Source organism: Glycine max, chromosome 3, assembly GCF_000004515.6.
Source record: "Glycine max cultivar Williams 82 chromosome 3, Glycine_max_v4.0, whole genome shotgun sequence".
Taxonomy (NCBI): Eukaryota; Viridiplantae; Streptophyta; class Magnoliopsida; order Fabales; family Fabaceae; genus Glycine; species Glycine max.
In genome coordinates, this window is record NC_016090.4 from 2,144,618 (window position 1) to 2,157,285 (window position 12,668).

At 28.4% G+C, this 12,668-nt stretch overlaps 1 protein-coding gene across 1 annotated transcript; it reads right to left on the reverse strand.

Annotated features, from left to right (window-relative positions):
* Positions 1-2,225, reverse strand: LOC100809483 (geraniol 8-hydroxylase-like). Its single transcript, NM_001317421.2, has 2 exons — positions 1,313-2,225; positions 1-782 (listed from the first exon to the last, which is right to left on the reverse strand). Exons 1-2 carry the CDS (start codon positions 2,204-2,206, stop codon positions 126-128), a joined length of 1,551 nt encoding a protein of 516 aa, NP_001304350.2. The 5' UTR covers positions 2,207-2,225; the 3' UTR covers positions 1-125.
* Positions 2,226-12,668: the final 10,443 nt, after the last annotated feature.

A 12,668-nucleotide genomic window follows, 5' to 3' on the forward strand; every position in this document is an offset into this window, starting at 1 on the left:
AGGGGGTAAAAAACAATGAAGTTTTTACTAACTAACTAATTATGATCCAATTACATTTGCATGCAAATGATTAAAGGTTTTATTAAGAATTTTTTTTATTCATAAGAATCGAACTCAGGTACAGTTTACGACAACTTATTAAGAATTTGATTGCATGCATGCAATCTTCCTTGGTAATATGCTTGGATGGGAATGACTAGGAGAGGTTGTGCCTTATGCAAAGTAATCCCATATTTCTCAGACATATCCATGTCTTCTGGCTTTTGTCCATCCGTGAGCTTCCAATTATAGTTGTATAGAAGAGAGGCCAACACAATGTGCACAGTTCTAGAAGCCAATGGCAACCCAGGACAAATCCTTCTTCCAGCTCCAAAGGGTATTAGCTCAAAATCTTGGCCTTTAAAATCAATGTCACTTTCCAAGAATCTTTCAGGTGTAAATTGATTTGGGTTTGTCCAAATACTTGAATCTCTTCCTGTGGCCCATACATTGACTAGAATTTGGGCACTTTTAGGCACCATGAAGCCACATAGTTCAACATCAACTTCTGACTTGTGTGGCACTAACATTGGGATGGGTGGATGCAAGCGAAAAGTTTCTTTCACCACTGCTTGTAGGTAAGCAAGGTTCGAGATATGTGATTCTTCTAGTTGTTCACCTTTGGCAAGGACTTGTTGAAGCTCTTTTCTAACTATTTCTAGTTTTTCAGGGTTGCGTAGCAACTCAGCCATTGCCCATTCTATCGTGCTTGATGTTGTGTCTATTCCAGCCACAAATAAATCCTGATATATGTGATCAATTAGTCAAATAATATACAAGATTTACTAATATAAGTGTAAGAGGCAAGTGTTCTTTGAAGAAGAAAACAAAAAACCAAGTTTATAGTCAATCCAGTCCAAATAATTAAGGAGAATTAAATGGGGACTAATGAGAGTAAAAATTGGAGAACGGAGTCTTGAGGAATCAGATTGTTAAAATTAATATGTAAGAAAAGAAATTCATAAGATATGAATCTATAAGGATTTTATTCTTAAAATATAAGCAGAAAAGGAATCTACCACTCTTCATGCTTTCTCAATTCAACTTTTACCTTTTCATGCTATATGATATGATGCCAATATGTAAAACCATCTTCCTCTGTTCTGATAAAAGATGACTTCATTACTTTCATAATGAATGGGATCTGTTGTTTTAACTATGCATATTTCCTTATTCTTAACATAAAATTGAATTTCTTTCTAATGAGGTAAAAGTATCATCATGAATTTGTGTAAAGAATTGAATTGAATTTCTAGCAAATATATATACTCACAAGAAACAAATGCAAAACATGAGGGCGGGTCACTTGTGAATTCTCTTCAAGCATGAGTTCCAGCACAGTATCTAACACATCATTGCATGCTTTGGATTCATTTTCTGATGCCCTTAAACGCAACCTTTCCTCAATGAGACCATCAAAAAACGCAATTAACTTTCCAAAATAACCATTCATTCTTCTCCGCACACCTTGTGGATCAAGCAGGCGAAAGATTGGGAAAAAGTCCACAACATTAGGCCTCCCAGCTTCTTCCATGATACCCCAAACGATGTCCTTGAACTCTTGAGACTTATCAGAAGTGTAATAAGCCAAATCCATTGAGAAGAAAGTGTTTGATATGGAATTAAGCACAGTTGTAAAGGAAGCCTCACCAATATCCAAAGCTTCACCTTTCTCACATCTTTCCTTCACATAATCCATAAGATCTTGAACCTTCCTTTGACGAAAAACCTGTGTAGAATCAAGCTGCTGAGAAGAGAACACTTTGGTAGCACAAACTCGCCTAAGGGTCCTCCATTGTGCTAAAGGTGGCATCCACACCACAGAAAGTATGTGATGATCAAGTGCTCGGAGAGTATCAGGGACTGTCCTATTAGCAAAAATTTGATCATGTTTTTGTAGCACTTCTTTGGCAACTTGTGGAGAGGAAATGACAATGGTGGTAGTCTTACCAAGCTTGAGACTCATTATAGGACCATAAATTTGAGAAAGCTTGGCAAGTGCTTGGTGAGGCTGGTTGCCAAGCTCCAAGATGTTTCCTATGATTGGAAAAGGGCGAGGACCCGGGGGATTTTTAGAGGATTTGAGTGGTTTGAAGCTAGAGATGAATACATGAATGTTTATCCATACTATGGTGATTATTAGTGGAAGAAGTAGAAGGTAGTCCATTGTGCTTTGTTTCTGTTGTGGTTTGTTTCTGGTGTATATCGGTATATATAGATGAAGTAAATGAACCCGGAATAGTGAAAAAAACAAGAAACTAATTCTTCAATATATATAGAATATAGATGTTGGAACAATACCAATATCTAGTAAAGTAAGAAACTACTTTCCATATAGATACTCTTCATACACAAAATCCTGAAAATCAAATGTCTGATCACATGGTCGTGTTTAAAGAATATGAAGCCCAAGAAAAAAAAAATTGAGGTGAAAAATAAGTCATCAATCAATTTTAGTAATTCACTCTTAATAGATAAGTTGTTAATTTATTTATTCTATTTGATAATATTGTTGACTTTTAATAGATTTTTAGTAATTATAATTTTAAAGATTTTCTTTCAACAGTCGTAAGTGTTACTTGTAGTGTTTAATAAACTCACTAAATCTATAAAAATAAATAAATTAAGATTAGTATAATATTTTTTAATTTATCTTCACCTAAAATTTTATATGTTTTTTGGATGCAAAATAAAAAAAAATCATATTGTAAAAATTGTTCAAATTAAATCCCAATAATAAAATTATTATTAGCTTTAATTAAATTATCTTAAAATATGATAAATACAAACTGCACAATTTTTTTAGTTATATATTAATTAATATGTAATATTCGTAATATTCTAATAAACATGCTGCATATTAATGTCTGAATAGAAATAATAATAAAAAATTTAAAACACTAATTTTTATATATTTAAATAAAATTATTAAAAAAATAAATATAACTAAAGTCTATTCATAAAAAATAAAAAAAAAGTGGTAAGACACTTCTCTTAACTATTTTATGGGTTACACGACCGTGTATGAAAATAGCAGTTGCTGTATCAAAATCAAACGTCACATGTACTGCAAATTGGCAAAATGGGGACTTTGAATAATTCGTCTTATCTCATCAGATTCATTGCATGCAAGAGAGGCAAAACTGTTTAGAAACAGAGAAAGGGAAACTGACAAGGTTTTTATTTTTATTTTTATATAGAATGACAAGGATTTTCTTTTTGCTTCGTTTGTATAAAATGGTTTATTATTTTGGCAGCAAAATCAATTTTCTCTTTCACGTATGAAAAGTCAAATGTCACGAAAATATCTAATGGATAGGATATATTAGGTTATTCATTAGCTCTGTATGTCCTATATATATCTAATGGTTTAATATTTACTGATACAAAAATAAAAAATAAAGATAATCCTTTAAAGATCTCACATGTTGTTTAGTTCTTTATTTTAATTATTCATTTGATTAGACCTCTAATCTTTACACATTTTAATATCTAGTAATCAATTTTATTTAAATGAGATAAAACTGTTATAATTTATAAACATTTTCCTTTAAGGTACAACAATCATGCAACTGGATATGCTCAATAATAGTATCTAAGACTCAACTTAAGTTAGAACAACCCATTGATCTACGTTCTTGATTCTTGAACATGTGTTTTTTTTTATCTATAAAGTAGAAACTATTCATTTCAATACTTGAAAATGTATTATTTTTTTAACTCATTTTGGTCTTCTTAGAAACTCTTTTAATCTGCTTTAATTTTTATAACTTTCGACAACGGAAACTATTTTTTTTTAAAAAAGAAATATATGTATAGAAACTATAACAAATGATTTATTAACGTAGTAACAAAAAGAGTAAAAATTATACAAGTATAAAAATCAAACAAGTAATTAATTGCAAGTATGTGTAAACCTTCCTCTTATGCAGTCTGCAGTACTACAGAGTACAGAATGTGACCTTTTCCTGATTAAAAGACTTTTTGATAAACGACGAAAGAGTGGGTCGGTACCGGTCCGATATTATTGCCATAATAAAAAAAGAATCTTAAAGATTTTTTATAATTAAGTTAGCGAAACTAATATGTTTATTGTAAGAAAATATATCTAAAAAAATATGTTTATTGTGAAAAAGAGAATTAGAACTTATTGATAGTCTAAATATTTTTTATATATCATTTAATAATAAATTATATCATTTATGATAAATTTATTGAATTTTATAATAATTATTTTTAAAATTATATTAAAACAATTTTTAATTATTTGATAACGTAGAAACCTTTATACCAAACAAAAAAGTTATTTTTTTTAAAAAAATCTATAACTCTCGATATCTCTATTAGTTTGTCTTTTGCCAAAATTCTATTTTAGAGATAATTAGAGAAGTTTTTCTATGTTAACATTAATTACTCTTACATTTTATCTATTCTTTTACCTTTTTTTTTTTTTTAGAAGCAAGCTTCATGATGATGAATCAAGCAATTTTGATGATGCCAAAAGTCCAAGTGATTGATTCAAGATTTATTCAAGACTTCAAGATCAAGTATCAAGAATTCAATCCAAGATTCAAGATTTAAGAAAAGAAATCAAGAAGCAACAAGTCAAGACTTCATATGGGATAAATATTAAAAGATTTTTTCAAAAATCAAATAGCACAGTTTTGTTTTACAAAAGAATTTTCTCAAATTTTCTAAAGTTACCAGAGTGATTACTCTCTGTTAATCGATTACCAGTGATCAGATTGATTTTCAAAATGTTTTCAAATGATTTGTAATATTCCAAAATGATTTTCAAATAATGTAATCGATTACACTATATTAGTAATCGATTACAAGTGAATCTGAATGTTGGAATTCAAATCCAATTGTGAAGAGTCACAACTTTTCATAAAATACATTGTGTAATCGATTACACCATTGTGGTAATTGATTACCAGTGAATAGTTTTGAAGAAAAAGTTAAGAATTATAACTCTTAACATGATTTTCTCAAAAGTCATCACTCTTCCAATAGTTTTTTGACCAGATATGACGAGTCTATAAAAGCAAGACCTTGACATGCATTTTACAAGCATCCAAAAACACATATCTCTTTCAAATCTTTTCTGACCATTGCCCATTGTTTTTCTTTGCAAAAACTCTTGACAAAAAGCTTTCTAAACCTCGGTTTCAAAACTTTTGTTTTTCTGTAAGTGAAAATTCTGCAGAAAATAAAAGTGTGCTATCTTTTCTTCCTTCTCTCTCTTGCCAAAAGAATTCAAAGGACTAATCGTTTGAAAATTCTTTTGATTCTTCCTTCTCCCTTTTGCCAAAAGAATTCAAAAGACTAACCGCCTAAGAATTCTTTTGATTCCTCCTCCTCCCTCTGAACAAAAGATTTCAAAGGACTAACCGCCTGAGATATCTTTTGTTTCCCCTTACAAAGATTCAAGGGACTAACCGCCTAAGAATTCTTTGTCTTAACACATTGGAGCGTACATCCTTTGTGGTACAAGTAGAGCGTACATCTACTTGGGTTGTAATACTGAGAACAAGAGATGGTACATCTCTTGTGGATCAGTTCAAGTTGAGCGTACACCCACTTTGTGTTTCAAAGAGAACAAGGAAAGGTACATCCTTTGTGGCTCTTTGCTTGTAAAGGATTTTACAAGATTAAAGGAAATCTCAAGAACCGGTGGTTGCTTGGGGACTGGATGTAGGCACGAATTGTGGCCGAACCAGTATAAATCTTGTGTTTGCTTTATTCTTCCCTACACTCTTTACTTTTCCGTTGTGTACTTTTTATTTCCGCTTTACTTTTGTTTAAGTTATTATTTATGCTCTTTACTTTCTCATAACTTAGTAGTAAAGCCGAATTGAATCTAGTAACATTAAGAAAGATAAGTTGTTAATTAGTCAAGACATATTAATAATTAATTCAATTCTCCTTCTTAATTATTCCGAAGCCACTCGATCCAACAGTTTTATATCGATTTATCTTGTTGTTTAATTTTAATTTAATACAATTTATTAATTTGTGACGTTTTTTTTTATCAAGTTAAAGGATCAAACAGAAAAAAATAAAATAAATTAGAAGATTAAATTACTATTTTTGCACCTTTAAGAAATACTTTATATATACTCTATATAAAAATACGAGAGACTAAGGTAAATTTTTATTTATAAATAATGCTTGATGAAATTTATGAGTAACATTAAATGATTTTACTAACCATAATCTTGCAGATAATAATTAAAAAAATATATTAATTAAAAACACAACATACATTATGTCAACAAAAGACATACACCACTAACATTAAGTGTGCATTTTTGGCCAAAATAAAAACAAATTATAACCCACTAATCACAACATTACTTATTGCTGGAACAAGCAAACCTAATTACAGCAGTAAAACAGTATTTTGAAAGGTTTTACAGTCCTTTAATTTAACAATTTGATCAAGCAATCTTTCTTAGTATTATGCTTGGATAGGAATGACTAGGAGAGGTTGAGCCTTATGCAAGGTAATCCCAAATTTCTCAGACACATCCATGTCCTCTGGATTTTGTCCATCTGTGAGCTTCCAATCTTAGTTATATAGAAGAGAAGCCAACACAACGTGCAGAGTTCTAGAAGCCAATGGTAATCCAGGACAAACCCTTCTCCCAGCTCCAAAGGGTATTAACTCAAAATCTTGGCCTTTAAAGTCAATGTCACTTTCCAAGAATCTTTCAGGTGTAAATTGATTAGGGTTTGTCCAAATACTTGAATATAGTCCATGGTCCTTAGCTTCCGTTGTGCTTAGTTTCTTTTGTTAATTTCTTGTGTGTTTTTTTATGCAATTGGAGGCAGGTCAAAACATACATTGAGAGTAACAAGAGATGTCATTACGCATGCGAAAATGGTGTGAAATAAGTGTGTATCTTATCATAAATAATTATGACTGAAATATATTTTTAATTCTTAATAAATATTTGAATTTTATGTGTATTTTATGATAATTTTTTTTACATTGAGTCTTTAATAGAATAATAATTTTATTTTTGGTTCTTAATATTTTTTTTTAATTTATGATAAATTAACAAATTTTTTATTTTTTTATGATATATTTTTTTCATTTGTTATTAGTTTTTTTTCAAATGAACTAATAATAAATAAATTTTTGTGGAGGAGAAAATATAAAATTTCTAATTTATAGGGACTAAAAATAAGTTTTAAGGAAAAAAAATAAAATTTTTGTTTTATTATGGAACAAAAATGAAGACATAATTTATTAGTGAACAAATATAAAATTAAAATATTTATTAAGAATTATAAACATATTTTAACATATAAATATTGATATATTATTAATTATTACCATATGAAAATAAAGTAAGAAAATGAATTTTAGACGTCTATAACTTGAGAGAGATAAAAAAAATGAATGATAAATAATTGATATAATTAGTGATATATAAGATAAAGAAAGAGATATAAATAAATTAAAAATATTGATGAGATATTTATAATTTATGAGTGTATAAATATATCACCACCCCAATAAATAATGGTATATGAATACTTAATTACTTCAAACATATTATCAATATTTATTTTTTTATTATTATATCATATTATCTATTATACTTTCTTTTTATTTCCTGAGGTGTCATCTAAGATTTGGTGTTCACAAATTATTTTCCATAGAAATACGTGTTGTTTAATCAATTGTGAGATGTCCTGCAAATTAGCAAAAAGATAATTTTAAATAATTGGCCTTACAAATCATCAGTTCGTTGTGTGCACGGAATCCTCACAAATGAGATGTGCAAAGACAAAGACAAGAAAGGGACAGAACCGTTTGGAAAAAAAGACTACGAGAGAGAAAAAAATTCACCAGGATTTGCTTAATATTTTGTTTGTCATCTTATTTTTAATACGTTTTGTAATTTTCAAAGATTTGTGCAATCAACCTTACAAAATTAATTTGTAAAGTAAAAATTATTCACCATTTATATACATTAGTTTAATTATATTATCAATTAGAACATGTTTTTTTTTTTTTTTCATGTTAAGGACAAAATATATTTTGAACATGAAATTTGTAAAATCAAACATTTATACATTGTCTGATAATGGTTAGCAGGTGACCTAATAAGCTCAACACTCAGCTAGAATAGGTTTTAATATAATCTAAAAATTTGATTTTGAGCTCAATTCAATCTCACAAAACTAGCTTAAATGATGTGTTGGAGATGACACCAATTTGTGGTGAAGGAACTTCTGCTCGACGGCAATATCCTTCTTGCTCCAGTTTTGTTAATTTTGTTGCTATAAACACCTTCGTTACATCATTGCTTCAAATATAGAGTTCCTCCATTGTTGTTTCTGGCTTGAACAATCTTTGTAAGGTGATCAACTGTTCAGGATTTTTATTTTGAGTGATTCCACAACTTTTAATATATAAGAATTTTATATATTATGTTTTTATGATTAAATTTATAAATTTGTGAAATTTTTTATTTATTTATGAAATACGTTTGTTTAGGGATTTCTTTTTTAATTTGTGCTTCAGGTCCAAAAAATTTCATATCCAAAATTTCAGCCTCCATCTCTTTCTCCTCTTCCTTCACAGCGGAATCATTGCTATCTCCACCAAAGAGTTCTGATATATATACCATTTCAGAAAAGTAAAAGGAGATGCAAGTAACACATTCGATGTGTAGCCACACATTATAAAGTTTAAAGAACAAAAAGGGAGTTCCATATAAATACTTCATGATACTGATTAAAATGAAAAGATACAATGGGGGCATGTAATGATGTAAATATGCTTAAGAGGCTTATTAGAAACTAATAACAAAATATTAATTACTCTTAACAACGTGATAGTTTGTTCTAACTACAAAAGAGAATGTGAATGAAAGTTTGAAAAAAAAAGAAAAAAAAGATTTTAAGTCCCACATCGTTTAGGATGAACACTTGAATAGTGTTTCACTCCCTATATATAGAGAATTTCTTTTTTTTTTGCCCTAGTCGAGAAACATTTCCTCAACTTTTCTTTTTTCCTCAACTTTTCTTTCTTCCTCAACTTTTCTTTCTTCCTCAACTTTTCTTTCTTCCTTCCATATTTTAGCTGATGCATTTCCGGCAAACTTCTTCCTTTTTCTTTCTTTCGCTCTAAAATCGGTTGGCTATAATAGTGACTTTTTAAGTTTGGCTATAAGAGTGACTTTTTAAGTCATATTTTCATGGCTATAAAAGTGACTTTTTAATTCTAGAAAATGTTCCCTCAGTGCAGTGAGAATCTTATACAGTGATTTGGGCTGTTTTATCTTGAGGACTTAGTGGTTGATAATCTGCTTGTACATTTTTTTGGCAGTGTCACGAAACGTCTTAAAGAAAGCGACATTGTCCGCAATTCAGCCACTAATTTTTTTAGTTTACCATAAACTATTGTTACAACAACTAAAAGTAAAAATAAAAAATAAAAACTGGAAAGGATATTTGAGATGAAAATATCTAATTGATGAATTAGTATAAAGAAAAAAAATGAAAAATAAAGAGGATTAATAATTTTTTTTTGAAAGTCCAAAAGTGAATATTAATTATTAATAAGGCAAAAATCGGTACCAGTAAGTAGTACCATGATGACCACATTCAAAAACAAATCCAAGAAAGCCAAACGCATACTAAAAATTAACAGCTGCATAGAATTGCTTGTCACAAAAATCATATGAAGACAATGAAGTTCCAAAAACGATAAGAAAACACACACTAAAGTGTTGATTGTTCGGAGAGGATAGCTTAAGATCTCAGGCGTTGCATAATTCTATATATTTCTTTTTCTCTTCTGACTCAGTATGCAATAATAAATAATATTGTGTTTAATTATTGAAAGACTTTTGGAAAACGACAGAAGCTATAGGGGCTAGGTAATGGATTGATTATATTGCTTTATGAATTAAGAAATGGAATTTATAATTTAGGAATATCTTGTGGAACACGTTACACTTGTTTTAAATATTGCACGAATCCTTGATATATTAATTTATAGTATCTGCATTAGATTACTTTATTTGTTCTGTCGTCACTTAATATCAACTTTTTTAATTAAAGTTAACGTTAATTACTCTTGTATATACCAGATGTCGGCTTCAGAGATCTCATCCCTAAATAGAATAACTACTGGATGATGTTATGTACACAGTATATACTTATTTATTCCTTCAATTGTTTCGGATTTTAATTTTTCGTCCCTCAAATTTTTTAAAAAACTCATTGATAACTTTTAGTTCTCATTAATTTTTAAGTAACACTTTAGTCTTTCTATTTTATTTTTTTTACTTTTTATAATTTTTATTGTTTACAATTGATCTCAAATGTTATGGATCTCGAGAGTGGTTGTCCTCTATGAGTAATACATGGACATATGCACATTAATTAATTATATACTGTTTAGCCTATACTATTTACTTATTTACAGGTTTATTGAATTTTTAGTACTTGAATTGTTTCAGATTCTAATTATTGTTAGTCCCTAAAAAAATTGATAACTTTTAGCTCTCATTTCGTTAGCATTTTTAGTTCCTTTAATTTTTTTTTCTTATTTTAATTTTTTGCTGATTTTTTTTGTTTAAAATTAATCTCAAATATAAAATAAATAATGAACTAAAAATAAACAAAACAAAGACTAATTTTGAAAAAAATTGAGAGATTAGAAATTTAATTTATCCTTTATTTATTTTATCTTCTTAATACATTATTATATTAACATTTCTTTCTCTTTGACTCTCTCTTAAATCTTTGACTCTCTCTTAAATGTTTAGGGTTTACAACCATATTATTAATGTGTAACTTAGACACATGTCATTATCTTTCTCACTAATATATATATATATATACACGTGATTTATTTAAATATAGCGCATTATTTTTTCACACACTCAAATATAACATCAAAACTAAAAATCGTAACATAAAGTAATAGTCATAGACTTTATTTTTCATATATATTCTGAGTCAAACTTCTATTCCAATCAAACTAAAAATGTGCAATTGAAAACAAGAAATTCACTCTACTTCATTAATTTTCAGTACAAAAAAATATGTATACAAGAACTGAAGTGCAATCACATATGCTTTAAGAGAGGCCCCCTTCTCCACTCGTCTTCTAAGTTCTGGATTTTGTAGATCTGGAGCTTGAAGATGCGAGCTTTTAAGATCTGGAATTTCAGATCTTTAGCGTTTTCACATAAAATTTCTCACGCTAGTCTTAAAGGTATCGAGATCGTCACGTATCTTAACCTCGATGTTAAGACCAGCGTGAACTAATTAGTAAATAATATATAAGCAAATTAAGTTTAGTAAACTAAAATGTAATTTACTGGATTTTTCACGCTCATTACCCATGTCAAATTAAATTTAATTAACTAAAGTATATACAACTTTTAATTAATTCAACTTTATTTATTATTATCCCTCATTCTCTATGTATAAACGTGTAAGGTCTTTTTCTTCCTTAGGCTTCTACTCACTCCGCTCTCCCTCACATTCACTTTCATTTCAATATTTTGTCTTTTCATGAAATGATATACTTCAGTGTCCTAACATGCACCGGGTATATACTATTATGATTTTATGATGAACGAAACGATCTAATTAATTAGTTGTAGTTGCATGTATATATATTAAAATTCAATTTCAAATATATATAATTAATTTATCTTTAAAATTCAAATATATATGCTTCTAATTTTAAAATATATATTTGAAATATAGTTTTAACATTATCTGAACAATTTTACAAGTGTTAACTTAATATTGGAAACTGATTTTGAAATATATGTGTATTTTTTAAATTCAAATACGTTCTTAACATAAATTTCATACGTCCTCTTATACAACAATTAAATATTTCTAAATATATAATAATTAAAATATATCAATAATTAAATTCTTATCTTTTTTAATTTATTATTTTCAATATCTTTAATTGTAACTTGAATTTCATATTTTCTTTTAAAAAATTTATGAATAACTAAGGAGCTATATATTTTACGATTAATTATTCACCCTAAATCTAAAATATAATTTCAATGTTAAAAATGTTTATTTACTATATATTTTAATTGTTATATATTTTGAAATATTGATTTATTATAAAATTTAATTGTATGAAATAAATACTTATTTTGTGTAATGGACCAGCTAAAATACTAGTTATTTTCAAAATACTCTTAAATTAATTCAAATATGAGCATCATTCTTAAGGATAGTTTAGTAAATGTAGTTCTTTTTTATATGATAAGAAGAAAATTAAATGAACTCAACTAACATTCTTAATTAATTACTATAAAATAAATATTTTTATTTATATTTAAATCCAAAAAGAGTATATTTAACTAGGACCATCAACTAGCCCATGCCTAATAATGTTGATCTTGGTAGAACACTTGCATTAGGGAAACATATTGTTAATAATTAAGTCCTTGAGAAGAGCTAGAGGAGGTTTGAGTACCATCGTGCAAGTTGGCAGGACTGAGCTAGGTCTTTGTGTTGTGGGAAATTTCGATTGACTGGGATTGTGACTTGTGAGTGCCAAGGTATGAGCGAGGTCAAGTGTATCTCAATATCTTTAGTGATTAGTCTTTGGGCCAGCT